Source organism: Drosophila yakuba, chromosome 2R, assembly GCF_016746365.2.
Source record: "Drosophila yakuba strain Tai18E2 chromosome 2R, Prin_Dyak_Tai18E2_2.1, whole genome shotgun sequence".
Taxonomy (NCBI): domain Eukaryota; kingdom Metazoa; phylum Arthropoda; class Insecta; order Diptera; family Drosophilidae; genus Drosophila; species Drosophila yakuba.
The window spans coordinates 21293258-21318723 of NC_052528.2; the positions used below are offsets into that span (position 1 = coordinate 21293258).

General features: G+C 41.9%; 5 protein-coding genes and 1 non-coding gene across 6 annotated transcripts; 2 read left to right on the top strand and 4 right to left on the bottom strand.

Annotated features, from left to right (window-relative positions):
• Window positions 1–5015: 5015 nt before the first annotated feature.
• Trnag-gcc lies at window positions 5016–5086 on the bottom strand. The gene has a single exon. It is a non-coding gene; the product is annotated as a tRNA-Gly (tRNA).
• Window positions 5087–13589: 8503 nt separating this feature from the next.
• Window positions 13590–14921, top strand: LOC6531711 (glyceraldehyde-3-phosphate dehydrogenase). The gene has a single exon (XM_002092465.3). It carries the CDS (start codon window positions 13605–13607, stop codon window positions 14781–14783), a length of 1179 nt encoding a protein of 392 aa, XP_002092501.2. The 5' UTR covers window positions 13590–13604; the 3' UTR covers window positions 14784–14921.
• Window positions 14850–16258, bottom strand: LOC6531712 (protein C1orf43 homolog). The gene is made up of 2 exons (XM_002092466.4): window positions 15542–16258; window positions 14850–15473 (listed from the first exon to the last, which is right to left on the bottom strand). Exons 1-2 carry the CDS (start codon window positions 16165–16167, stop codon window positions 15056–15058), a joined length of 1044 nt encoding a protein of 347 aa, XP_002092502.1. The 5' UTR covers window positions 16168–16258; the 3' UTR covers window positions 14850–15055.
• A 240-nt stretch (window positions 16259–16498) lies between these two features.
• On the bottom strand, window positions 16499–18258 carry LOC6531713 (GPI mannosyltransferase 2). Its single transcript, XM_002092467.4, has 2 exons — window positions 18067–18258; window positions 16499–18006 (listed from the first exon to the last, which is right to left on the bottom strand). The coding sequence occupies exon 2, from the start codon at window positions 17989–17991 to the stop codon at window positions 16642–16644; it is 1350 nt and encodes a 449-aa protein (XP_002092503.1). The 5' UTR covers window positions 17992–18006; window positions 18067–18258; the 3' UTR covers window positions 16499–16641.
• A 231-nt stretch (window positions 18259–18489) lies between these two features.
• Window positions 18490–25453, top strand: LOC6531714. Its single transcript, XM_002092468.4, has 8 exons — window positions 18490–19084; window positions 19140–19470; window positions 19524–20607; window positions 20666–21137; window positions 22010–23018; window positions 23074–23207; window positions 23268–23596; window positions 23658–25453. The coding sequence occupies exons 1-8, from the start codon at window positions 18584–18586 to the stop codon at window positions 25036–25038; spliced, it is 5241 nt and encodes a 1746-aa protein (XP_002092504.2). The 5' UTR covers window positions 18490–18583; the 3' UTR covers window positions 25039–25453.
• Window positions 21133–21770, bottom strand: LOC26534614 (ubiquitin-fold modifier 1). The gene is made up of 2 exons (XM_015196021.3): window positions 21689–21770; window positions 21133–21589 (listed from the first exon to the last, which is right to left on the bottom strand). Exons 1-2 carry the CDS (start codon window positions 21753–21755, stop codon window positions 21240–21242), a joined length of 417 nt encoding a protein of 138 aa, XP_015051507.1. The 5' UTR covers window positions 21756–21770; the 3' UTR covers window positions 21133–21239.
• Window positions 25454–25466: the final 13 nt, after the last annotated feature.

Sequence of the window (25466 nt, forward strand, 5' to 3'; positions counted from 1 at the left end):
TACGCCCCATGAACGCCATTGTGTGTGCCTGTTTCCTAATCTTTGGGTCATATCAAAGGGACGGACCTGTGTCCATTATGCAATTGCTACTGGGTCTCGAGTGGCAGCTCACTGACTTTGTGAGTTAAGTCTTAAAGGTGAGACAGAAGGGTCAGTTTAAGCCTGGCCAAGTTGTTAAAGATTAATATGGAACGATGTATTTCAGTATTACTTGTGGAGTGGAGCCAAAGAGAAAATACATAACTTTTCTATGGTTTAATGACTTTAAGCCTTAATATATTAAATTCTTATTTAGTCACAAAGGAATGTATTTTTCGTTGAATATGTAAAGTTGTTTAAATATTTTCTCCATCGCTCAATTATTTATTTCTGTGTGGCATTCCTTTTACCTGTCTAAAAACTCCCACTTGGTTTATTTCAAAATTGTTGAACTTGACTGCCACGAACATATGTGATCTTTAAACTTTGCCACCTAAATTTCGAGATGTTGTAACAGGGGAAAACCAATCTGCGAAACCGCGACAGCACAGAAATCCCATAAGAAATAGCTGTGAAATCCCAGCATTAGCAACTCGGCTCATGAGAGTTGGCCATAAATTTACCCCACTAATGCGCCGCTTATCACTCAACTAAAGAAGGCTAAGAGGATTTTGCACTGACTTTGCTCTTACATGTCGAAAACAAAGGAAATCATGTGTTTGTGTATTTCGTTCAATTAAAATAATTAAAAACCAAATAAATGTGCGCATCGAGCAGCAGCCACAAAAAATCAAAAATAGATTTTAAATAAGTGCCTCAAGCATGTGCACAAGTTTAGTTTTTTCGGGCAAAAAACGTTGTTTACATTGCTTAATTTAAAGTATTTTTCTGCTTCACAGATCTATTTTTTTTTGGCTTTTGGATTTTTATCGGTTTGTTTTTATTATACATAAAGTAAAGCACATTTTCAATATTGAAAATGTGTAAATTTGTTAATGGGATTTTGTGGGGTAGCATGAATAAAACATTCACCGAATAATATGTAAAAACGAAATAAAAGAAACTCCAAAAATTTGCCATGCAAATGTTTATAAACCAAAAAGAGGAGACTGGGGATTCATCATGGCATTGGTAATGGTTACCACTCCAAATGCAGCCACAGGCTGCCTCAAATAAATTTTCAAAATTTATCATGCCCCATGCACACAAACACATACACACGTTAACCCCCGAAAAAAGAGCAAATATTTGCAGGGGAGCTAAAAAATTTAGGGTTTTTTTAGTTGGGGTGGTTCTGAAGAGTGATTTTTCTTTCGAGGCTTTAAATATATTGACATATTCTTTTGTTTTTGATTTCTTAGGAGGGAATTCGGAAAGTTTTTATTTCGGGAACACTTCTTTGATTGCGATGAGGAACTTTTTATGCAGGCACAATACAATCCCCTGCCAGTATTCCTTCAGTAGTCTGGCTTTGTTTTTTGTTACCCTAACGAAGAGTATTTAAATTTGGTAATGCATTTCAAGCTTTAGTGTTTTAATGCTTGAATTTCTAGTCATTTTAGTAGTGTCTGTATCTTTTAATGAATTTAATTGTTCATTAAACAGGTATATCTTTATTCACAATAAACATTACTTTAATAAGAAGAGTATCGTCAGATTCGGTTGGTATCAAAACGAGCTGTTCCTTCATCTGCCTCAATTCTTTTGTATTCAGTTCGCCGTCTTATCAGCATCGGGAAAGCGTATTATATAACATAGTGTGGGAGGGAAACAGCAGATTGTGCGGCAGTCGGCCCGAAAGCTTTATTTATTTCTGTTTACATTGCATTAAACAGCTTGCAATCAAAAGGAGAGAAAGCGCCACAATCACTAAAATCAAATTCAGCTTAATTAATTCAAAGTGCAAACAACTAGGAAAAGTCGGGAGATTGGATACATGGGATGGGATGAGTAATAGGCAAATCGTGATATCCGACCAAATTACCTTGGACCCTCGATGGGATTAGACAGATTGTGGATGTGCCACGCCCCTAATTGGAGTTTCAAGTGGTTCGTGAGCCGACTTAATCGCTGCTTAAGTTAATTGCTTTGCTTAATTAGTTGTCCTTTGTGTCTATGTGCCTGTGTGGACAGCGCATAATTATAAATTAATGCGATTGACAGGCAGCACAATTGAACAAAATGATTGGGAATGGTTCTTTGAAATTGAAACGAATTTACCGGACAGTTTTGGCATTTCGTAATTGCACGCATTCGACACGCAATGAACAACCGGAAAAGCGGGCATAAATCACAACATTTTCCGACACACACTCAGTCGCGAAAATGTCTGCCAATTTTTAGGCGCAAAGTGTGTGCCTGTGTATGTGATCCATTTGCTTTTTATTTTGTTTTTTGTGCCATGCATGTGTTGACATCTGCAATTGGCTGCGGGCTGACATTTAACGCTGCACGCAATCGATGGCTTTCACCCTTAAACTCACCCACTTTTCCCCAATTTGCCCACTTTCCCCGCTTTCCCTTTTTGCGGGATTTCCCTCTTTGCTGCGGAAAATTTTGTCGTATTTTTGGTGGCTATTTGTATTTGTTCTTGTCCCCGAGCGATGATTGAGTGAGTGCTTTAGTCGATCGTAAATGTTGCAAGTGGCACATGCAAATATGTTGCAATTTGCAACTGGATTTGGGCATGTTGTATATGCAAACACATGTCCCTTTGTTCAGTTCGGGTTCCATTTGTTGGACAGTGTTCATTCCGTGGGGCTTAATCGACAGGACAATCAGTAAATAAAAAATTGTGGTGGGGAGAAAAGTATGAAAGTGAAATGAATTACTATGCTGTAGCGACAGGAAAAGTCACATGAATGCATAACAATGCAGCATAGATTGGTTTGGGGCTTGCAAAAGGGAGTGCTTAAGGATAAATTACAAGGAGATTAATGTAATAATAATAATAATAAATTATTGAATTTATTAAATAGTCTAGTTTCCTTTCACTCAGAAATGCGACGCACTCAATTAGGTTTTCTAACCCTGATTTTGAGAACAGCTTCTTAAGTTAATCATGTCTATCCCTTTGTCTGCTTCCGTTCATTTCAGATTCTTCGACAATTACAATGGGAAGCATAAGCTCTCTCTCAAATTACCATCAAGTTCCCAGACATTCGACATTGATCCATTTCCCTTGTTGGTTCCTTTGCTTTTCCTTTTGCTGCTTCCCCTACTTTTGCTGGAATTTCACTGCTCACTTTCCCCGCATTTCACAGCTTTCCCTTTATCATGATTTTTTTTTTGTGGTTTTTGGCATTGTGGAGCCATTTGGTTTGTGCCAATTGCTTTTTCATGCCTCATCCCTTTTCTGACTTATTTCCACATTCAGCTTGCGGATTGATTTTACATTTGTAATTGCAGTAAAATTTTAATGGTCTACAGAGTTTTTCATTTTGACAGACTTTAATTAGAGAGGGAAATTTATATTTCCGGAGAACATTATTAGTTTTTACTATTGTTAACTATATTTTCTATGAATTTTTATTCCCTTAACTATCATTCTTATTAGTTTTTCTATTTCCGGAAATAGAGCATATATTGCAGTAGCAATATTAAAGCAGACAAAGCACTCAAGGAAGATCCTTTAATACCCTGGGAAAACAGGTTAGCTTAGTGGGGTTAACCACATCAAGAATGGCCAACAAAAAGCTAGCGGTTACAATTGATACCGAGAGCCTGAGATCCGGCACTGTTTCGCTTATTGCGTTGATTTAAGGCTGGATTACAGTGATTTCATTCCGACAGAGAGTCAGATGAAATGTTTCTTCGTTAACTTTGGATAGACGAAGCAAATTTCCCTTTTGCCCCGCCCAGCGCATGACTCAAAACAAACTGCAGCTCATTATCACGCCCACCCAACGCCCCCTTCGTGTGTGCCACGCCCTCTGCCACCCGTGACGCCCCCTTTCAATGTGACTGCCCGGGTTGCATGCTTCGCTTTGGTAAATTGCTGGCACTTAATATGCCATGAGAGCCAAATAAAATTGGCAGTAAGAACGCAGCAGCAACAGTTGAAGGATTAACTCAATAGAAATAAATACCGAAAATAAGAAAAATTTGAATGCCTTTGGGAACTGTGTCTTTCGCACGTATTTATCCAGCAAATTGGTGCAACTTAAAGCGATGCCACCACGTCGTATGCGTAATATCCGCGTAAAGTGCAATTTGGCAGCTCGTATGCGAATTTTCCGTCGCCCTACTTGGTTTCTCATCATCACATGCACGTGTGCCAGGATGTTGGATCCTAAATATTTATGCCAACGCTCAAGCAGTCCTCCATGCTCGCTCTTTTCATTCTGATAATGCCGATGTTCATGTGGCTGCCACAAAATTCTTACTTAAATATTTACAGACAGTAAGATAGCAAGAGTGTGTGTGCATGAAAGCGCCAAGTTTTGCATTGCATCTTGAAGGGCTTTTGCATAATTATTCAATTTTTTGTGCGGTTACAAAGTTTCCGATAATTTACAAGTTCGCAGGCAATCGATGAAAACTTTTCCCACTCGAGGGAAATTCAGCATTATTCTTTTTGGCTACTTTTCTTTCCTCTTGCCTCTTAAGTGAGTGCACTTACTGAATAATGAATACATTTAATCCCCGTCGCGCTGCTTGAAGCATAATTTAATATGACAAGTGAGAAACTGTTAAATGGCCAACATGGCGTATGATTAATAGATTGAAAAAAATGACTTAATCATGTCCAAGACCTCCCACTTTTCTTGCTCTCCTTCGTAAGCTGGTAATTTGTGCACTTTTTCCTATTTTTCTTCTCCACAAGCACTCAGGGCGTATGAGTAATCTAGCTTTCATGTACGAGTAGCACAACACATAAAAATTGATTGATTTTTGTATAAATACTTTTCATAATAATCATTTGTATTTATGGTAATGGGTCGACCAAATTCTTTTTTTCCTGGGTATTTCGACTTTCGGGTGAATTTTGTATATGCCGTGAGCTGAATAAGTAAAAATAGGAGAAAAAAGTATTTTGCATCGGCCGGGAATCGAACCCGGGCCGCCCGCGTGGCAGGCGAGCATTCTACCACTGAACCACCGATGCTTCTGTGAGATTCGGTTTCTAAAAGTTGTATTTCCACTATCTATTAGACAATATGAGGAATGGCTATAAATAACTCCAATAAATTCTAAGCTAATCTTATCGATTTAAATCCATAATTAATTGAAAAAATTCACATTAGAAATGGTTATATTTATCTAACAAAGTCATTTAATTTGGTTAGTATACGTAATATTTGTTCTTCATATTTGTAATAGCGTAATCATCTACAATATCCGCATGTCTTAAGAAATAAGACATTAAATATGACTTTATATCTTTTCTGAGGGAATATAAATATTCGTATTTTATTGAAATATCTGCCCGGGTTCCGGTCAACATTATTTTTTAATTTTACCATAAATTGCTATCGAAACATTGTTTATATTTATCAAATGTGCAGCCATAACAAAATAATGATCTTCTGGTTTAATTTTGTTTGCATGGAATTTAATAGACAAAGGCACCCAAACACAGAAGTCAATCAATTGCGTGGGCGGTGAAATTGAAAAGGTGGGAAGTGGATGAATGAATGACTGGATGAATGGATGGATTGATGGTTTGAGAAATGTCTGTGGGAATATCTCATTTACTAGTTTATTGAGCACTTCACTGAAGGAAACGACTTTACTTTGTCTCTGGCTGATGAAATGCGTATTTTGTTTCGGGCATTCGTTCCAGAGTTTTCACATTTTCCACCCCCAGTGGAAAACTTGGCCTCGATTTTCCGTGGCCAATTAAAAGCTTAGGGCTGCTTTTCCCCCTATCCGCTTTCCCATTCCCCGCTGACCACTTGTGGAACTCGTAAAATATGCACGGACAGGCGGCAGTTATCCTTGAAGTCCTGCCTGTTCATTCTGCCCCTGGATTTTCTCCTAGTTCATTGTTTGTTTTTCCGGGTGCCTGTTTGTGGATTATGTGAAATTTTTGCCGCTTTCAGCTCGCATTTACATGAACAAACTAAGCGCTTAAAATCGAAAGAAGAAATGTGGAACATTTCCATGGAAAGTTTTCTGATTCTAGTAAAAGTCCTGCGGACCTATAATTTTTAAATTAAATTCTATAAGTACGCACAGCTTTTTAATCAAAGAGAAAAAGCTGCTCCCAAAAAGTAATTACCGCAATTAACATAAGCCCGAGAGCAAAAACATAAGTCTCCTAATAAATTCTTTGTATATTTCGTTTGCAAAACGAATGCCGCAGTTCCGCGGTTTTAACAGATGAATAAATATGGCTCGTAATATTACTTCCATTAATTGTAATATAATATGTTATGTCATTTGGCTGAATCGGTAATTGCTCAACATTGTGGAAGATTATAATGACTGTATCGTCAATAAAATATCTGTGTTAACGAAGTTAATATGAACTGCTGAGCAGATTTAAATTCATGTTGTATCTATAAAATGCGTTAGAGAACTTCAATAAGAGTTCTGTAAGTTTTGATAAGATTATGGCGTTAAAAGATACAAACTTCGTAGTAATTTTTTAATATAATTAAATTATATTACTGATTTATCTGTTGCCCAATTAAAATTTAGACCACCAATTCATTTGGAGAGTTACAGCGCACCGCGTGTCACAGGTCGTTAGTAATTTATTGCTGTGTCCACGAATTCCCAGATGTCAAGTACACGGGTGCAGCTCAATTAGGCTGTCAAATTTGGGGCAATCACTTGGAATTACCGTGAAACAATTTATTGCACAGGACCACAACGATAATAACTATCTTTTAGAACAAGTGCGACACAAATGAAATTGGGTGTTTTTGGGTTTGATTTAGTGTTAAGAACTGTTATTACCTGGGCATTTTGAGTTAATTTGCTTATAGCTCGTTAGCTATGCCTTATTCACTCACGCATTCACTTGCACACTCACTCATTCATGTTCTGCAGTTACTGTGGAATTGTTTAACAAGCACTTTGTGTCTGCACTGTTATTATTATAGTGATTGTCATTGCGATTGTTGTGGCTGGCTTTGTCTTACCCGCAGCATATTTACATTTGTGTTTATTTTTAGCCAAGGACGAGGCAAGGACAATAGCCCGGTTGCATTCTAAAATATATATCTCAATCCAGCGCATTTCGCATTCATGACGTTCCGTTCTGTTATTGCCCCCAGTATCTGCACATGTACATCTCCACTTCCATATGACTGCCAAGGACGAAATGGGTATTGGTGTGTGGAAAAAGCGAGCCAAGGTCCTTGGGATGCTTTGGGCGCAATCAGAAAATTGCATTTCATTCATCTCGGGCAGAGTCCATAGTCCGAAAACTCGTTAGCCCCGCTAACTTGGCCAATTGTCGGCCTATTAGCTGCCGGGCCAACTTCATAAAGCCCTTACCGTGTTTGTCCAACAACTTTGTTTGTTCCACCCATGAAAAGGAGAGCTGCTGAACGGAGCCCTACTGCCTCTGATGTCTACATTTTGCAGTTATTTATCACCTCTTACACTCGGGTCACGCAAGCTACCGAGTTTCCCATTTCCCAGGCATTTTCCTCTCACTTCCTTCGGCTTGCATGTTTTTCGCCAAAATGAAGGGAAATCAAGTGGAAGGGCCAGGCAGTGGGGCTATGCAAAAAGTAATCTACCGAAAAATATGATTATGGGGAGTACTAGAGTCTAGAATACCCTTGCTTTTAATAACTTCATGCTCGTATGTGCACCTCCAATGTAGAATTTGAATTTTTAGAGTTTGTACTTGACTAAAGCCTTCTTGGAAGCCTGAAACTCATCAATTTAAAATAATTCCAGTAAATTCAATAGAAACTTGAAATTAATTCGTTAAACTATTGTTTACTTTAACTTTTATCTTAGGGCGACAGCCAAAGAACATCAAATTAACTTTTAAACGGACATTAAACCAAACATAGGACAACTTTATAGGGTCCCAATGTCGCAAACTTTTGGTCCGAATGATAAGACCCCCTTTAAAAGGCAATAAAGTCACGTGCACGTGCTTTTAAACAATTATTTATGCTGAAAGTGAACTGGGCAAAATATTAACTCCTGGGTCGTGACAATGATAAGGCACCGTAAGTGGCAAATGTCATGAAATAAATTCACTTGGACTCATTTCCGTCATATTCGTGTCTTTTGCCTTGATTGATGGTGATCAACCAAAGTTTCCATTTACGGCAATTGTCTTAATTTAATTTCAGCTGGAGCAAAGCGTATCAATTTTGTCAGATTTACAAGAAAGCAGAAATGAATTGCATTGGTCATAAATGTAACTGGTGAATTGTTTTATGCATGTGCAATCAACTATTTGATTTGAATTGTCTTGTTCGAAATTGGGAAACTTGCCTTGCCAAATGTTGTATCTTTTCTCGCCACACCAACTGACAACGGATGTCTGCGGACTGACAGCGAACATCCTTGGATCGAGGGAAATTTAACTTGTCGGGCCTCATCATCATCATCATCATAAAAAAGACGCTCGAACTTTGACACAAAAGTTGTGTTGCTTTTTCATTCTGCACCGGCTCCTCCAAATAAAAATGAACAACAGGCTGAATTTTATTCGTGTTTCCTTCGGCCCCCTCTCCTCTGCATATTATTTAAATAATAAATGAGTTTTTGACAGTCGCAGTGAGAAAGTGAGCTGGCTTCTTTTCTTGGTTGGGGGTTATTTTCGCCTTTTTGGGGGTGTGAGCTTCTAGCTGACAAGTGAAGGAATTGCTCCTGTTCCGTTCCGTTTCGTTTATTCGCTTCAGATACTCGCTCACAACACGATGTTGCCCGAAATATATAAATCTCTTTAATGTCCCCGTTGAAAAGATCTGGCACTTTATCCTTTTTTTCGGACAGACTCGTCAAACGAAGTTATCTGGGAAAATTTGTCAGTTTATCTTTAATCTTAATGTTTCACACTAACAAATGCTATCTCATGTAAAATACCGCAACAAATTATTTTTAACCAATTTAATAAATTTTGCGGCACAAAACAGTCTTTATTTTATCTTTGCTGCCATTTTTGGCCAAGTTATGGCGAAAACACCGATTAAAAATATCAGATTTTTACAAAAAAATTTTTTTTCGATTTTTTGATAAAAAATAAACTTTTTTTTTCGATAGCAGTAAAAATAGTTGTCCAAAACTGGAATGCCATACCTCGTTGAATTCGTAACAAAATTCCCTATCGATCCATGTACATACATAAAAATGCTAATTTTTGGCCATTTTTCGCAAATTTTGATGATGGTACCCCTTATCGAAAATGTAAAAATTTGTCAAATTTTTTTTTTTCGAAAATCGAAAAAGTAGAGATAGACATAGTTAGCTATGTTTATTAGCAGCACAAAACAGTCTTTATTTTAGCTGTGCGGCCATTTTATGGCAAAAACGCCGATTGAAATATCCGTTTTCTTACAAAAATTATTTTTTTCGATTTTTTGATAAAAAATAATCCGTTTTTTTCGATGGCAGTGAAAATAGTTGTCCAAAAGTGGAATGCCATACCTCGTTGAATTTGTAAGAATATTTCCTATCCACCTGTGCTCGAACAAGGAAAAGGTAATTTTTGGCATTTTTCGCAAATTTTGATAATGGTGCGAATGATCGAAAATGCAAAAATTTGTCAAATTATGTTTAGCTATGTAGCAGCACAAAACAGTCTATATTTTAGCTGACATACTTTCATCAAATTTTCCCGCTAAAATTCCTGTTTTCTAAATCTAATATTTGGCAGCACTGCGGCGGAAGCTTCTGTTTTCCTTGATGTTTTAGTGGGCAACAGTTGCTGCTTTTCGCCGCCTCTTCCCGGAATTTTCCCCGCGCTTTTCCGGCTCTGCTTCACTACAACACATTTGTGTTTGTTGCTGGTTTCACTGTTGACATTATTGTTGTAGTTAGTTAGTCCAGTGGTTGTTGCTGCTTTCGGTAGGTTGCTCCCTTTGGTAGCTGAAACATCGCGGGTCTAGTGTAATTGGTTTAGCTAGCAGCTTAACTTTTATGCTATTTGCCGCTGCTCTCGAAGGTAATGAAATTTCATGGCATTTGACTTGCTTTCTCAGCTCCAGCCAGGATTTGTTCTGGCTATAGCCACACATCCTTGCACTCACATGTCCGGCTGGCATCCCTGGCGTATACGCAATAGTACTTTATTTATGTTGTGACCAGCATGGTCGAAGAGGCATATATCAACGTAATTACTGCACCTGAATCCGTATACACAATTAATTGTTATTCCATTGAATTTCAATTTAGGGCCATTCCTCACATGGTCAGTTGGGTCAATTAGCCAAAGGCCACCAGCCACGTAGAGCTGAAAGTTGAGAGTTTACACAAAAGTTGGTGCAAACAAAAGGGGTTAAAGTGCGGCTGAACTCTATAAAATATGGGAGGGTTTTTTGAACTGAGTATAAAATGTATATATACATAAGATTTATACATAATCTATGGCATTATGGCCAAAGCAAATAAAAATTGAAAATGTGAAATTGAATTATTAACATACGAAATATCAATATTTAAATTATAAAGACTCAATATCATAGTTATAGTCAAGCAAATTACAATAAATCATGAAAAATTATAAAGAGGACTATTTCCCCAATGCTAAAAATGTTTTCAGTGGTACATTGTTTGGCAGAAATCACATTTTCAATCTTCTTTCCCCACAAATGGCAACAGTATATTTATTGAAAACTCATTTACTAAGTTACCATGAAAGTTCAACGAGAACTTTCAATGCTGCACCAACACACACGAACGGAGCAATGTCATCCCGCATCCGCAAAAATGCAAATTGAATTATATCTAAGCCATTGAATGGGTTGACTTTCATGTCAGAGAATGTTCTCGTTCTGGATTTCTGTTGCAATTGATTTGTTTGCCAAGATATCGCCTTTTTATTTGGCCAGATACGATTCGCGTAGGTTGCGAATTTCATGACCTGCCAAAAATGCAAAGTTTTTCAATGCAAAAGGAGAGGCGAATAAACGATTTCCATCTGCCGCATTGGCCCTTTGATTTAATACCAAGATCTGGCGAGGACAAGTTGTGGGGAGTCCGGAATTCAAATCCCAGCCACGCCCCTTTAGGCACTTGAGCGCACAATTAGCTGTCAGTTTGAATCCGAGTGTGTAGAGCCTGGATGCCTGGCTGGATCTGGCCGTATCCTTTTGTTCACCAAATGGCTCTTTGTTCCCCCGAAAATTTGCAGTAGAGCAGAGCACTTGTGCCTGACAATTCAATTTGGAGATGATGTACCACACGGATCCTGGAAACTATTGCCGAGAGGGACCTGCAGCTGGCTGCTGAATATTGATCCCCCGGATAATCGCTAAGCAGGCAAACAACATTTTTGCACTTATTCACAACCGGAAAATAGAACACTACTTGCCACACAGCATGGGGCAATGATGGAAAATGTATAAGCTCAATGCGATTAGGAAGCGAGGAGGAGCTGAGCAGTAAGGACATAAGGAGCTAAGGAGCTGAGCCAAGGAGCTGGGGGAATCTCTATTCCCAATGCTAAGCTGGTCCGCAACGCACTGACAGCTGTGGAAATTATGGAGGCACTTTGTCCTTTGCAGCCGAAAAAAACATATAATAAAACAATTGGCACTTCCGCAACATTTCGCAATCGATTTGTTTTCCTGTTCAGTCCGCTTAAGCCCGTCCTGCTTTAATGCCAGCCACGGTCTTAACTACATTAATCCCGCTTGTAGACCAACTTTGGTGGAGCCCCTGCTCTGGCCAACAAGTTAAAGACGCCCTGGAGGAACATTTACCATTGATCCTTGGTGTGCGCCAGTACACGATGAAAAATTGTAACCGTAGTGTTATTATTTTTTAGAGTTCTGGTGTGATTGCCCAGTCGTGCGGCCCTGTAGGCTTTTTATTTTCTACTGAATATTAGCATTATCAACTACTGTGCAGTGTTAATTGGTACGCCGAATATTATTAAAGCATAAAGTACATTAATGTTTTTTACCGTGATTGAAAGTAGTTAATATAGCGGGTATCATTTCTCTTAATGGTGAGTGTTGAAAAACTGTGATTAAGATTAAGAATGTTGTAACTAACACGAAATCCGAGGCTAAAGTTCTCCAAAATTGCCGGAGGATACAGAATACGTACTTTGTTGATCTTTTCGCCTCGAAAACATGTCACACCTTAAAATAATGTATGGTTTATGGTTTTTGTGTATTAACTTTACCAACATCTTCCTTCAACGTTTCGTGGTTAAATTAATTCCATATATTCCATTTTTCAACACTTTGTCGAACTTTGCTTAAGCCACTCTTAAAATGGGATTTGCATCCTTTGCTTATGTGGCCCATTTCTCAGCGGGCAAGTTTCAAATTTGAAAGTTTTTCGCATAAATTTCAAGTAGCACTCGCCGGACAAGCAAACTGGAATGAAAGCGGAGACTCCAAAGCAAACAAGCTGGCTCACAACAAAGTTGCGAGGGTTCCGGACCCCCAACTTAGAATCCCCTCACTGCCGAAACAGAGTACATAAAATAAACTTCAATTTGATGGGATTTGATGCGGGGGCATTTAACGTTTACGACACCTTCCAATCTCCAGTTCAAACATAAATGATACATTGAATTGGAGTTGGAGCTATCCAGGGCTTGCAACTGCGGGTCCTGCGATTACTGCAACAATTTCGTAATCAGCGGCGGCCCCAAAATGGGAAACCCACCACACAGGACCCGGAGAGCCCAGTTTTCCGTGCCAAAGCGAGCGAGAGAGAGAGCGAGAAGAAGAGGGTCCTTGCGCTCTGTTGAAATTTTCTGCGGGGGCGTCCTAATGTTGCAGCAACATGTTGCCAGCCGTCCTGCTGTTGCTTCAGCATCATAAATATTCAACAAAGTTAAGTTGTCATAGCTAGTTGAAGACCGATTTCCCACACTCCCAGGCACAGGCCAACAAACGAGTGGGGGGTTCTCTGCTAAAAGCCGAACGAATAAAACTTCAATTCAATATATTTCCAGCCAACTCATGGGCCAAGGGGCCAAATGGGCATGGAAATTTCTACGGCTGATGGCCGTCATCTGGTATGCCCAAAAAGAAGGAAAAGCACACAGAAATAAAGGTTTTGGGTGATAGGTACATTGGTACTTTCAAAGGGTCTATCCTTTTTTTACGTTCAAGAGACAGAATCCAAATGTTTCAATCAGAGAGAGTAAAACAAGCAAGTTAAAGTTAAAGGACCATGATGTGGTTTCCACTTTTTAAGGTATTGAACGAAGTACATTTATCAAACAACCCCATTTACATATGTATATGCTTTTATCAAGTAAATTTCGAGATAGTTTCTGACAGTGTATGAAAGGGTGGTGTCCCGAAGGAGTGAGGCATTCCACACAAAGGTGAGTAATGACCCTTGAAGCTGGATTTTCTATGGACGTGAATGTGTGTGGGCAGCAATTTGGCAGCCACACCCACTTCCTTATGGCTCCAGACAATTGGGATAGGGCGTTCCCGAAGGTTATTGTAATTTTGTTTCGTGAGAAGCTTTGGCAGGTGGTCGATTTCGATTGATTTATACCCGGCTGAATAATTATGTATGCCATCCATTTGGGAGTCATAAGCTGGAAAGATCTAGGACACCTGGTAGCTGAACATCATTTTGATATTCATTCATTTAAAATTCTTCAAAATTTCACACCTTTAAATTTGAATTCAACTATGTCAATCGGAATCAATGGCTTTGGCAGAATCGGTCGGATGTTCGCCCGCCAGGCTTTGGTTCGCAAGGACGTCAAGATTGTGGCCATCAACGATCCCTCGCTGGATCCCAAGTACCTGGCCTACATGCTGCGATACGACTCCACACATGGCCAGTTCAATCAGAAGATCTCTATAGAAGGCAACAATCTCGTTGTAAATGGCAAGAAGATCCAGCTGCTTAAGGAGCCGGACATCAAGAAGGTGAAATGGTGCGATCTGGGCGTGCATACGGTGGTGGAGTGCTCCGGTAGGTTTACCACCCTTAAAGCCTGTCAAGCGCACCTGGATAGTGGGGCCAAGAAGGTGGTCATATCGGCTCCATCCGCCGATGCCCCGATGTTTGTGTGCGGAGTGAATCTTCATAAATACAAACCAGGCACGGCAATCATCTCGAATGCCTCGTGCACAACCAATTGCCTGGCACCCATAGCCAAGGTGGTGCACGATAACTTTCAAATATGTGAGGGCCTTATGACCACCGTTCATGCGGCTACCGCCACCCAAAAGATCATCGACGGACCTAGCAGCAAGCTTTGGCGGGATGGACGCAGTGGCATGAGCAACATCATTCCTGCATCCACTGGAGCCGCTAAAGCCGTCGGCAAGGTGATTCCGGATCTAAACGGGAAGCTCACGGGTATGGCTTTCCGTGTGCCGGTGCCCAATGTCTCGGTGGTGGACCTAACCTGTAGACTTTCCAAGCCGGCCAAAATGGATGATATCAAGAAGTGCATCAAGGCGGCAGCCGAGGGCGAAATGAAGGGAATTCTGGGCTATGTGGAGGAGGAAGTGGTGTCCACCGACTTTAACGGCTCAACCTATGCCTCGGTCTTTGATGCAAAGGCCTGTATTGCCCTGAACGATAACTTCGTCAAGTTGATCAGTTGGTACGATAACGAGACCGGATATTCCTGCCGTCTCCTTGACCTGGTTAACTATGCCCAATTGGTCGACCAGTGCGAGGAAAAGACTGCTTGTAAGGAGAAGGAAGATCCCTGTAAGAACAAGTAGGAACTTAAAAAGGAAAACAAGAAATAAGAAACAATTACCGATTTTTCTACCAGTTAAGAAACTAGATTTAAATTTCTAACTTTTAGCAATCTTTATTTACCATAAGCTAAAGTAATGTAATCTATTTTACCAAATTCATTGGGCGCAGTTTTATAATTTTCTTGTGGGGGTAACTTAAATACAAATCTGTAGGAGGCACCCAAAAATTAAGCCTACAGAGCTTTTGAGAAGCCTATAAGAATGAATGACTAAATGAGGGACTGAAAGTTGTCTTAGACGTTGCTGGAGTTCCGCTGAAACTGCATTGATGATATACTCTTAATCTCGTTGTCCTCCATGACACCTCCATCACTGCTCTGATGGTGGTCCGCCTCTACGATAATATCATCCAGTGTGGGTGTCTTAATTCTATTGCGTATGATGAGATCTCTGTCGCAGGGTGCTTGAAGGTGAAGAGGATTTGTGGCTAGCTCCGCGGGACCATCGCCACCACCGCCGCCCTGCAGACCCAAAGTCAAATTGACCTTGGCGTGCTGTCCAGTCGTTAGTTCGCTGCTGGGTTGTACATTTTCCAATGTCGTGGGAGGACGCAAGCGTGCAGGATCCAGCAGGGAATGCATTTTCGTCTGTTTCCTGGGCGTTCGTGCAGGCGATGCCTTACGAGAATTGTAGTTCTTAAGCTGTTTGGACCTGACAGGCAAAAGAAAAGTTTATTGTCATTGAAAAGTATAACAAATAGTCTAGTCTAGTTAACATACGCCTCCATCAACTTCAGCAGCAAATGGTGATACGCCTCGTACTCATCCTTTCCGAACTCATTGGGATCGTGGCGAGCATGCTCATACATATCGCAGTACTGATGAATCATCCGCTGCCCGGCTCCGTTAAGCGTAACCGATAAAGTGGTCAACAGAAAAGCCCTCAAACTCTCAGGAGCATGCCGAGAGCTGCCGTCCGCTCGGGCTATCTCAGATTCCAGCAGTTTCACGTCATCAACCGCCTTCATGCGGTAGTAGTAGGGTGGCAATGGTGCCTCCTGCTCCGGCTGAACGATGTACTTGTCGCTATCGTCCCACAGCAGCTTTGGTTCCTGCGTGATTTTCTGAATGCAGTCCAGGCGCCGCTCAATCTCTCTCCTTAACGCCTTTTTGGCATCATTGCCTACCGGAACGTGGGGGCCACGACGTCCTCGCAGCTGGAATCGCATAATCTGCCGCTTGGCAAAGATGAAAAGCATCAGGCAAGTTAGGACACCTCCGCTGATTATGATGATTATCATCACGCCCGAAAGCTGTTCCATGTTGCCGCCCGCCTTGCTGGCCTTCTCCTGGAGACTCGGTGCGGCGTAGTCGCCTACCTTGTGCAGGCGCAGATGCCCATCCATGGCGAATATTCTTTTCTTCGTGGATCTATAAAATAATAAACAATTTTCTTCGATAACTTCTTTGTTGTTTTGGTCAGCCACCCAAAACAGCTGATTCTGAGTGTGACCGCTTACATTGAACAAATACTAAAAATACATAAATATACCTTACAATAACAAGTTTCAAAAACAAGGCGCCAATTTTAAACAAATGTAAATGTAATGGTTAGAAAACTACGAACTTATGTAACAGTAAGACACAAAAAACGTTAAAAATAATTTCTAAAATTGTCAACAACTTTTATTTTTCAATTTTTGTAGATGATAGAAAATTTAAAAGGAAAACCAATACTTTTGAGCGCCTCAACATTACCAATTAAATTTTGAGAACTTGGACGATTATTTACACACTAAAAAAGAAATCCATGCGGATGAACAGTCTCTTTGGCAACCAGCGAGTTCATTTGCTCCTCCTAATTTAATAATATATCGAGCTCACGTCCATGGGTAATTGTTACTGAACAGCACCGTGCCCACCAAGCTATAAGAGGTGCACCATACAAAGAGAGCTCCTGCCTTTGAACGCAGCTTTAGTTGGGCCAGTGTCTTGGGCATGTGATCCGCGGCAAACCAGTAGAAAACAGGTGTGGCCGAGGCCAAGAGGCGGGTGGACACTTGGATGTGCACGTAAACGGTGCAGACGAGGGTGAGCAACGCAGCGTGCAGCACGAAAGGGAATGTGGTGTGGTCCCGTAGCAGCTCCTTGTAGCCAGAGGGCGTTAGTTTTGCCCAGACCGCTTTGACCAAGTGCCGTATGTAATCGTAGCAGTGCCAGTGCATAAAACTCAGCATGGGCAGGGCCAGCAAAAAGTTGGGTAGCTGCTTCCACTTGTAATATCGTAGAAAGCCTACATCCCAGTAGTGCGATTGCACGTAAGTGTAGGGGAACGGCAACGTGTACTGGCACCAGGGAGATCCTTCAGAGCCCTGACCTGATAATAGGTACTTCCGCTCCTCTGCGTAGTCCACAACATGCTGCGGGTGGTTCGTAGTTGTGGATGGCAGGCAGTAAAGCCTGTATATGTAAAAATAGTAGGTGTGCAGAATCCCAATGGCTCCAAGTATTGTGAGCGTCATTTGTGTCAGCTGCAAGCAGGAGTTTGACTCCTTGTTCTTAAGTAGCAGTTGGCGTGCGAAGAAGTAGAGCGGGTATCCCAAGGTGATTAATCCATTTGAACGGCACACTAAACAGGCGGCTAAAGCGATTCCTAAACGCAGGTATCGGAAGCTACCCGTCGGCTTCACGCACTCCAGCATCAAATGAAGGCTGGAGTAGGCGAAGAAGGACTCTGAGTAGGCGGCGGTGAAGAAAATTGTTGCCGGATTAAAGCAGTATATCAAGGCCGCATTCCAGCTCTTGTTTAGGTCGTTGAACAATACTTGTGTTAGCTGAAACAGCAGATTGGCCGACTCGCAGAAGAGCCAGAGGTTTAGGACGACAGCCACCACCAGCAGGATAGATTCCTGGGATAAGGAGATCCCGAGTGCCTCCACGGCCTGTGCCACGTGACGCACGACAACCGGATACAGTGGATAGAAGGCCAACGTGTTCTCGTAGCTGTACAGGTTCCCGGCTATATGCAGAAAGTATTCTCCATCCCAGTGCCTTAATCCGCCCAAGCAGCGCTTAACCATCTTGTCTATCCAGGAGGAATTCTGCTCCACCGAGACCGGCATCCGGAACACATCCGGCCTATGCTCTGGCAAGGCTCCGTTGGCGACCAGTTGTACCAGAAGGACGATAAGGCGACTGGCCAGCGCCAGTTTAGTCACCTTCTCCGTCATTTCGGATTTCTAGAGCTTGGGTGGAGTCAATTATCAACTGGCGGGCATGTGATTCATGTCAAGTCGTTGGCATACCTCACAGCTAAAACGATGTGGACGGATCTTCTGGTCTGGACACTTCTGCGGCGGGAAAAAGGCAGTGCAGCTCCTCGGTTGCTTCTTTAACGTCCTTCTCTTTTGTGGAGCGGTTTTATTATTATATATTATTTTTGGGCAGAAGCCCGGAAAAGCAGAGCATGGTGTGACCAGAGGGTTTTTACTCGCATGAGATAAAGTAGATACTATATCGATACGAAAATTATGAATTTAACATATATTTTAAAATGAATATTTACTTTTAACTTGATTTGGATTCAATTTGTTTGCTGTAAAAACAGCTTTATAAGAATATTTAAAGAAATTTAAAAAGACGTTTAGCAGTTCCCACATATGCTTAATTCCAATCGATACTATCGAACGAACATCGTTGATTGTTCCAGCTCTAATCGATATGGCACATTTTAGTGGCGGCATTTCCTAAAAACACTGCCGCTTTTGTTTTGGATTTTGGTTGAATTTAAGCTGAAATTTCACCCATAAATGAAGTGTCGGAATGCCGAACAGTGCAAAGAAGTCGGACTCCGCAAGGAGCAATAGCTCGACACCGCGGAGACCGCGAAAGCGCAAAAGAGTAGAACGCCAGAGTCTGGACTCGCAGCTCGATGAGGATGCCAAGGAGATCGATCGCCGGCTGCGGAAAGTGGCTAAGAAGAACTCCATCAGCGCCGAAGACATGCAGAAGGTGGTCCGAAAGGTGGTGCGCAATGATCATGTTTTAGCATTGGTCACTTTGAAGGCGGAGGACGAGCTGGCGCGAGAGAGGTTGGAGTCGGCGGAGCAGCAAAAGAGGGGTGCCATTATCATTACGGACACTCCATCTGTGCCCAAACTCACCCGAGCCAAGGCAAGGGAACTAAACTGCACTCCTAAGATCTCGCTGTCCCAGCTCAACGAAACTCCAACTGACAATAATGGCATAGAGGCTCTTATACGGGAGGATTTGCACTCTGATGAGGAGGACGAGGAGTACACGTTCAAGGAAGAGGACTTTCATGTGGGTTTACCATTTATTCACTTTGATCGATGCCAAATAATTGTTTATTCCACAGTCGGATGACGATCCCAACACCACAGCATCGGATTTCGACTCTAATCCCTGCACGCCTCAAACGCCACTTACTGCCAATGAGGAATCTCCTGTAAAATTCTCTGATGACGGTTGTTTTAAGGTGCCCTTCGACAAAAATTGGCAGGATAAAGAGGACCTTAGGATTGCAACCAGAACACGCTCCAAGTTTTGTTTGCAGCAGACTACCATTGAGGATTTGCAGTCGGAATTTGTCCCGCCGGACGTTGAGCCTAGCGATGTGATGGAGAACGAAATGACCGCCAACGATGCGGATTGGATGCAGTTCCTCAATGACTTTACAAAGCCTTTAAGTAGGTAGTATCAATGGATGTTTAAAAGTCTTCCTAACTTTAATATCTTACAGACAACACGGTCCAGGGCGACGATGATGATCCCATTAACGATCCGGAATATGTGGCCGCTGATCACTTGGAGTCGGAATATGAGAACGCCGAGGAGCTCCGCGATGTAAACATATCCAAAAAAGAGTTAACTGACCTGGTCTCTGAGCTGTTTGCTGGTTTGTTACAAGAGGGAGTATCTCTGGAATCCATTGAATTGGAAACACCTCAAAAATTCATTGAAAGTGCCAACGTTTCGATGCTTCCCATTGATCAAGTGTCCCGTAACATAGATTTTGATGGCCAGCAGATAAATACTAATCAGCCGGATCTGAATGTTTTTCAACCAAATGTGATGCACCCTCCTTGCGAAGTGAATGATATGGGAATGGTAATGCCTATTCCTGTTGCTGTGCTCCAGGAGGAAAACGTGAAAACTGGTCCCGATGGATCGCCTTGCAATGTGGTAAACATACATTCTGATGCCTTGACTGTTCCGCCCGAACTAATAGCCGTTCCAATACCTGGACAACCTAATTGCTTCCAAATCGCCAAAGTTGTTACCAATGATTCAACTGTTGGTCTTCCATTGACTGAAGAGTCACTCCAGAATTTTTCTAGCGTGCATCCAATGCAGCCCCCCGTTGTAGCTGCAAGCAGTGTAGATCGTTATAAAAAACCATTTGATACGAACTTCACCTGGGAATACATCTCGATAAAGAAACATATTTATTCGGAGTACGAGGAAAAGTTTGAGAACCTGCGAAACATAGAGCCAGTGAACTTCAATCACCTCGCCAGAAGCAGGGGATTTACCCAGTCCCAGCATGATATGCTTCAGCAGCAACTTCGCATTCACACTCAGATGCTCAGTCAAAGCTTTCTGCAAACCTACTCCCATCCTACGTTGTACCCCATGGCCAAGAAGCCCAAGGAAATGTTGGAAGAATTGCACAAAAAGGCAACTAAAGATCCAAGTTTTAATTGCTGGAATCTGCAGGAGGCTGTCCAACTGGTTAGAAAGTGGGAACATGATCTGTGCAGTGATGAGTTTAAGGAGGAGAACGAGAAGATGATGGACTTCATTAACAAGGAAACGGATCTGACGTAAGTTAGTGATAGTTTCGACAATACATACGGCTATATAATATTTTAATATTTTTAGTGATGGCCACACGCGTCAAGTTCCCAGGCTAGCGCCTCGTATTATGGATCTCATGCTGGATAGCCGGGTGTTTATGTATCCCCAGTACCTACCCCGGATGGCTTTTCAACCTAAACTGACTCAAACCTCCGCCTACGCACCCTCCGAATATCAGCTCATTGCCATTGGCCTGGAGAAACACTTGACATTAATGGGAAAAGCCAAAAAAAAACTACGCAAAGGTGCAGATCCCATTCGCGTTGCCTGTAAGCGAATGACTAAGGATACAATTTGTGGAAAGACTGCCCGGCGAATCTTCATGAAAATCTCTGAGCTTCGCGACTCAAAACAGTACAATCCAGTGAAGTATTTCATTGAACGTCATCGAGCACCGCCCGCTAACGACATCCTTTGGGGTTTCGAGGGTGGACTGGTGAAAACTCCCCGGGAATGCCACATGGCGCTTCCCAGTGGCTGGCAATACTACATTGAGGTAAGGAATACAATTGATTATTATCGGATACATTGTTTAACATTTAATAGGCATCAAAAAAGGGGAAAATCTCAAAGGGTAAATAGAAAGGGATTAGGGGAACTAGCTTAGCTGGTGACCCACTCGATCTCTGGGAATGAGTCGCAGCTCGGATCCATGCTTTAGGAACACATTTCCTGCTGTCTGCTGTGGGCTGATGCCAATTCCATCGTCCGTGATGATGGCACTCGTCTCCGCCGGAACCTTGAATTCCTCGGAGGCGAATTTCAGCACGGCCGTAAAGGGAGTTCCCTCCGGAACACTGAGCACCTTAAAGGGCAGCTTGGGGTCCGAAGTTAGCGTGATTTTGAAGGTTACTTTGCTCATTGTGGAATGTGCAGACGTGGTCAGTTTTGATTCTCTGGGGGAATATACGGGTTTCCGATGTTTTCCACAGGCAGAATGCTTGAGCCCTGGTGGTAGAGGTTTTAAAAAGTATAAATTAGTTGGTTTAAAAATAGTTTTTCGGGGTATTTTATTTAAAAACAATAAAAATATGTTGTCGCTCTTACTTTTAGTGCGGTCAAAAATACGATAGGCAGCCAGCAAGTTATCGTCTGAGATGAGTAATATTTGCATAAATGTACCTACATATGTCCGTAATTAATTAAGTACACATATATAAAACTATATTATTTCTTCTATTTGGCTGTGAATAATATTACCTACAAAGGCTTTTGCTAACAATTGGCATAATGTTTTTACCAACTACTAAATCACTGCTTATCGGTGGACAGGTACCAGGCATCAAAGTTATCGATAACAATATACATAGCTTGTGCCATCGCTGTGGCTTATAAATTGCGGACAATTTTCAATCTAATATTTTTCAGAAAACTTGGGAGCAAAAGCGCACCCGCCGTAACTTTAAAGTATCGAAAGCATCGTCAGTAGCCAGTGCATCGTATTTGGAGTTTGTACGCGAGGCGGTCGGCGAGGATCTCCTGCTGCCGGAGAGTTTTGGTCAGGCGGCAGTCCCCAATGGCAGTGCTGCTGGTTCGGAACCGCCCAAGGATAGCAGACCGAAGAAAAGGCCAGCGCAGAGGAAGTCCCGCCCAGCGGAAAAGCCCCCACAGCTCACCATCAATGTGAATTATGTTTTTGGCGGGAATACGAGCGCGGGAAACATACCCGGAGTATCTGGGGTCTCGGTGCCCTTGGTGTCCGGTGGAAATCTGGCCGAGAATGTACTGAACATCAATCGCAGCTTATACACCGCCGACGAGTGCAGTAGTCTACTGGCCTTGCCGCCAGTTCCTCCGCCTTTGGATGAAAATGCTCCGCCAGCCATCAACTTCAAAGTAGACGAGTTTACTCACGCACTGCAAATCTGCGAATTGGAGGACTCCAGCGAGGCCGTACAGCCGGATCTGTTGCCTGTGCAGGATACCCCTTCCACCGCAGGCAGAAACGCCAAAAAGGCGCGTTACCAAATCTTTAAGCCAAAGGTTCAATCTCTCAATAAATCGCGAAGGGGATCAACACCATCCCGCAGTCGATACCATAAATTGCGCGAACGTTTGCGCCGTAAACTAAGCAAGCGCTGCCATTCCCTAATCACCACCTACAAATCCTACCTGCGGCGTCGCAGCGAGAAATATAAAGACTGCGAGTTTGTACAGGTCGTCCACAATCGTTTTTTCGCCCTTGAACTGTACACTCAACTGCTGGTCGATCTAAGGATGTTCTGCAGCAATACCACTGCTAAGACGGCAACGCAGCCAAAGAGATCCAGGAGTGATGATGAGGCGGCGAAGCTGAGAAAGGCCAATCGGCAGGAGGAGATGCTTCGCCACATGCTCCAGCCGGATTCTTTAGAAGAGCGCAATCGCAAAGATGCCAGTAAGTTTTAGTTGAATTCATTTAATGACTTGAATAAAATATTTTCCACTTTCAGTTTTTGCTCTAAATTTTTATGAAAAGGTAGAGGAGGCCTTGCTGAGTGCCAATCGCCTAGATGATTGCAAAAAATTTAACAGTCTGTTGCAAAACTTCGACCCCAGGCAGGAGAAAGTATCATCTTTGTATTTGGTATGTATTACTTGAGTGGCCCGATCTTATTGTATTCTAAAACTTCTGTGTTTTCTTCAGAAAGTGGAAGAAATATTGCTACCCAATCATCCCGAGCTAGCTGAAGTATTCCTCAACTTTTTGTTACCTGCCGAGGCCGCTGAGATGGGAAAATTCTTTGAGCACTTTATGATAAGCAATGCTACCAACTTTATCAACAAACTCAACATTTACTTTAGTAAGCAGCCAGCTCAAATCAGAAAGATTTATGCCTGCCTTAGCGAGTTGGCGGAAATGCCTAATGTCAGCATGAAAAAAGTTGAGAATAAAATAATGCCCTTGCTGAAAGGCAATCAATTTCTGATCGATTGGTTTGTACAGCAATTCCCCCAAGGCAAACCCCCAAAAAGGTAAGAATGGTGAATTAACTACTCGCTATTGTTTTATTGTAATATTGTTTTTTATTTCCAGAATCCTTTCTCCTGTAGAGACCATAAATCTGCATGATGTGCAAAACAATACCACGGGAGAATACACGGAAACGATTCAAGAGTTTACAGATGTACCTACGCCAAGTAAACCTGGTTGTCATTTAAAGTATATTAATGGTCGCATATTTTATGGGGCTAAGATACTATTGCCTGCCAAACTGTCTTTTATGGCTGCTAGTATTTACAATGAACAATCTTATGACGTGCCACCTGTCTCAAGTGATACGGTCAATTGCGCCCATGGTATTCGTGCCCAGGGAGAAAAGCTTCTTAGTATGGCTGCCAATACAGATAGCGACGATGGTGCGGATCGGAGTGAGGAAGATGATGCCAGCCGTGCTTTGATTATTGATACGACGGGTGATGAGCAGAACAGCTGTTCATCCATTGAAATGTGCGATGAGGCAGGCTTAAGAGCACATGCAATCAGATTGAACGCTAGTTTGTATACCAACTCAAGCTTTACTAATGCAGCGACCAGTACGCCCAATGTGGGCAACTCTCATGCACCCCATCATCCGCACGCTAAGAAAACGGCCATCAACTTTGGTGAAATATCCCCTCGCAAGCAATCGGCATTTAACAACTCGGGGTTGAGTCCCTTATCGGCAGCTACCAATAGTTCTCCTCATATCGACAAACGAAAGTCACCTACTAAGAAGATTCGATCTCCTCTTAATCAAACTCAGAGCAGACAACGTGCCAATAATCCCCCAATGGTCGTCATCCATGAGTCTCAGCCTTCATCTTCGCCAGCCATTGAGTGTGCAAAGCGCTTGCGCACGCTGATCGATCAGGAGAGTGTCCGGGATGCAGCGGATACAAAAGCGGGCATTCGAATTATTGCGCAGGCCAAGCAGCAAACTCCAACACCTACAAACCAATGCAGCACTGAAGCTCTTACGAAAATTGAAGTTGACAGCCTGGATGAAAGTGCCGAGAATATGCCTTTCTGTACAAATCTCAAAATGGACATGGATCAATCGGAGGAGGAGCTGGAGCCACTGCAATTAAGTGCTGGCAACACACCACAGCACGTGATCACAACACAATTCGATAGCGACGAGGACTGCAAGCTGGATGTCGTTGCCACGCTGGCGAATTGCACCACCGAAGATCAAACAGATACAGCATCTGCATTAACTGCCAGCACATCTCAATCTGAGACTAGTAGTTCCCACTCGGCGCCTTGGACTCGTGAAGAGGACAAGGTAATCCTTATCGAAATGAAAGTAGGGGCACGGGATCGAGAGCAGCTCATACGACGTATGCGCGCCAAGCTAAAGAATCGCAGTATAGAAGAACTACGTAGTAGGCATCAATTTCTAATGGATTTTCTGTCCAAATTGCAGGGAAAGTGAGGTTCGTCTAATAAGTTATCGAGTGTATTATATTCCAAGCTGAAATAGGATACTTATAATAACTGTATATAAATGAAATGGTTTTTTTCATTACTTACAAACGACAATTACTGAAGGCAGTTCTTTGTTGTACTTATTACTTGTTTTAACACGCATAAGTTCTCTTCAGAATGTATAGTTTTATTATTAAACATATTTTGAAATCTACGTTAAGTTGACATTGACTATTAATAAGTATATTGAAACCATAAATTTAATATTTAATATAATTGTATTGTATTATTCTATGATATAGCTTTGATTAACGAGAACACATTATTTTCCATTTTCTTGAAGACTGTAAATATAAAAATATAAAATGTTTTAATCAACCATGTTTGGAAACTTCAAACGTATTCACATTTGAAAACCTAAACAAATCTGGAATT

Coding starts and splice junctions, on each gene's coding strand:
- LOC6531712 (XM_002092466.4), bottom strand. CDS start 16,167: ATGGATGGGCATCTGCGCCTGCACAAGGTAGGCGACTACGCCGCACCG. Junction 15,474..15,541: donor CTGCTGAAGTTGATGGAGGC/GTATGTTAACTA, acceptor TTTGCCTGTCAG/GTCCAAACAGCTTAAGAACT.
- LOC6531714 (XM_002092468.4), top strand. CDS start 18,584: ATGCCGAACAGTGCAAAGAAGTCGGACTCCGCAAGGAGCAATAGCTCG. Junction 19,471..19,523: donor TGACTTTACAAAGCCTTTAA/GTAGGTAGTATC, acceptor AATATCTTACAG/ACAACACGGTCCAGGGCGAC. Junction 23,208..23,267: donor AAGTATCATCTTTGTATTTG/GTATGTATTACT, acceptor TGTTTTCTTCAG/AAAGTGGAAGAAATATTGCT.
- LOC6531711 (XM_002092465.3), top strand. CDS start 13,605: ATGTATGCCATCCATTTGGGAGTCATAAGCTGGAAAGATCTAGGACAC.
- LOC6531713 (XM_002092467.4), bottom strand. CDS start 17,991: ATGACGGAGAAGGTGACTAAACTGGCGCTGGCCAGTCGCCTTATCGTC.
- LOC26534614 (XM_015196021.3), bottom strand. CDS start 21,755: ATGCAAATATTACTCATCTCAGACGATAACTTGCTGGCTGCCTATCGT. Junction 21,590..21,688: donor TATTTTTGACCGCACTAAAA/GTAAGAGCGACA, acceptor CTCTACCACCAG/GGCTCAAGCATTCTGCCTGT.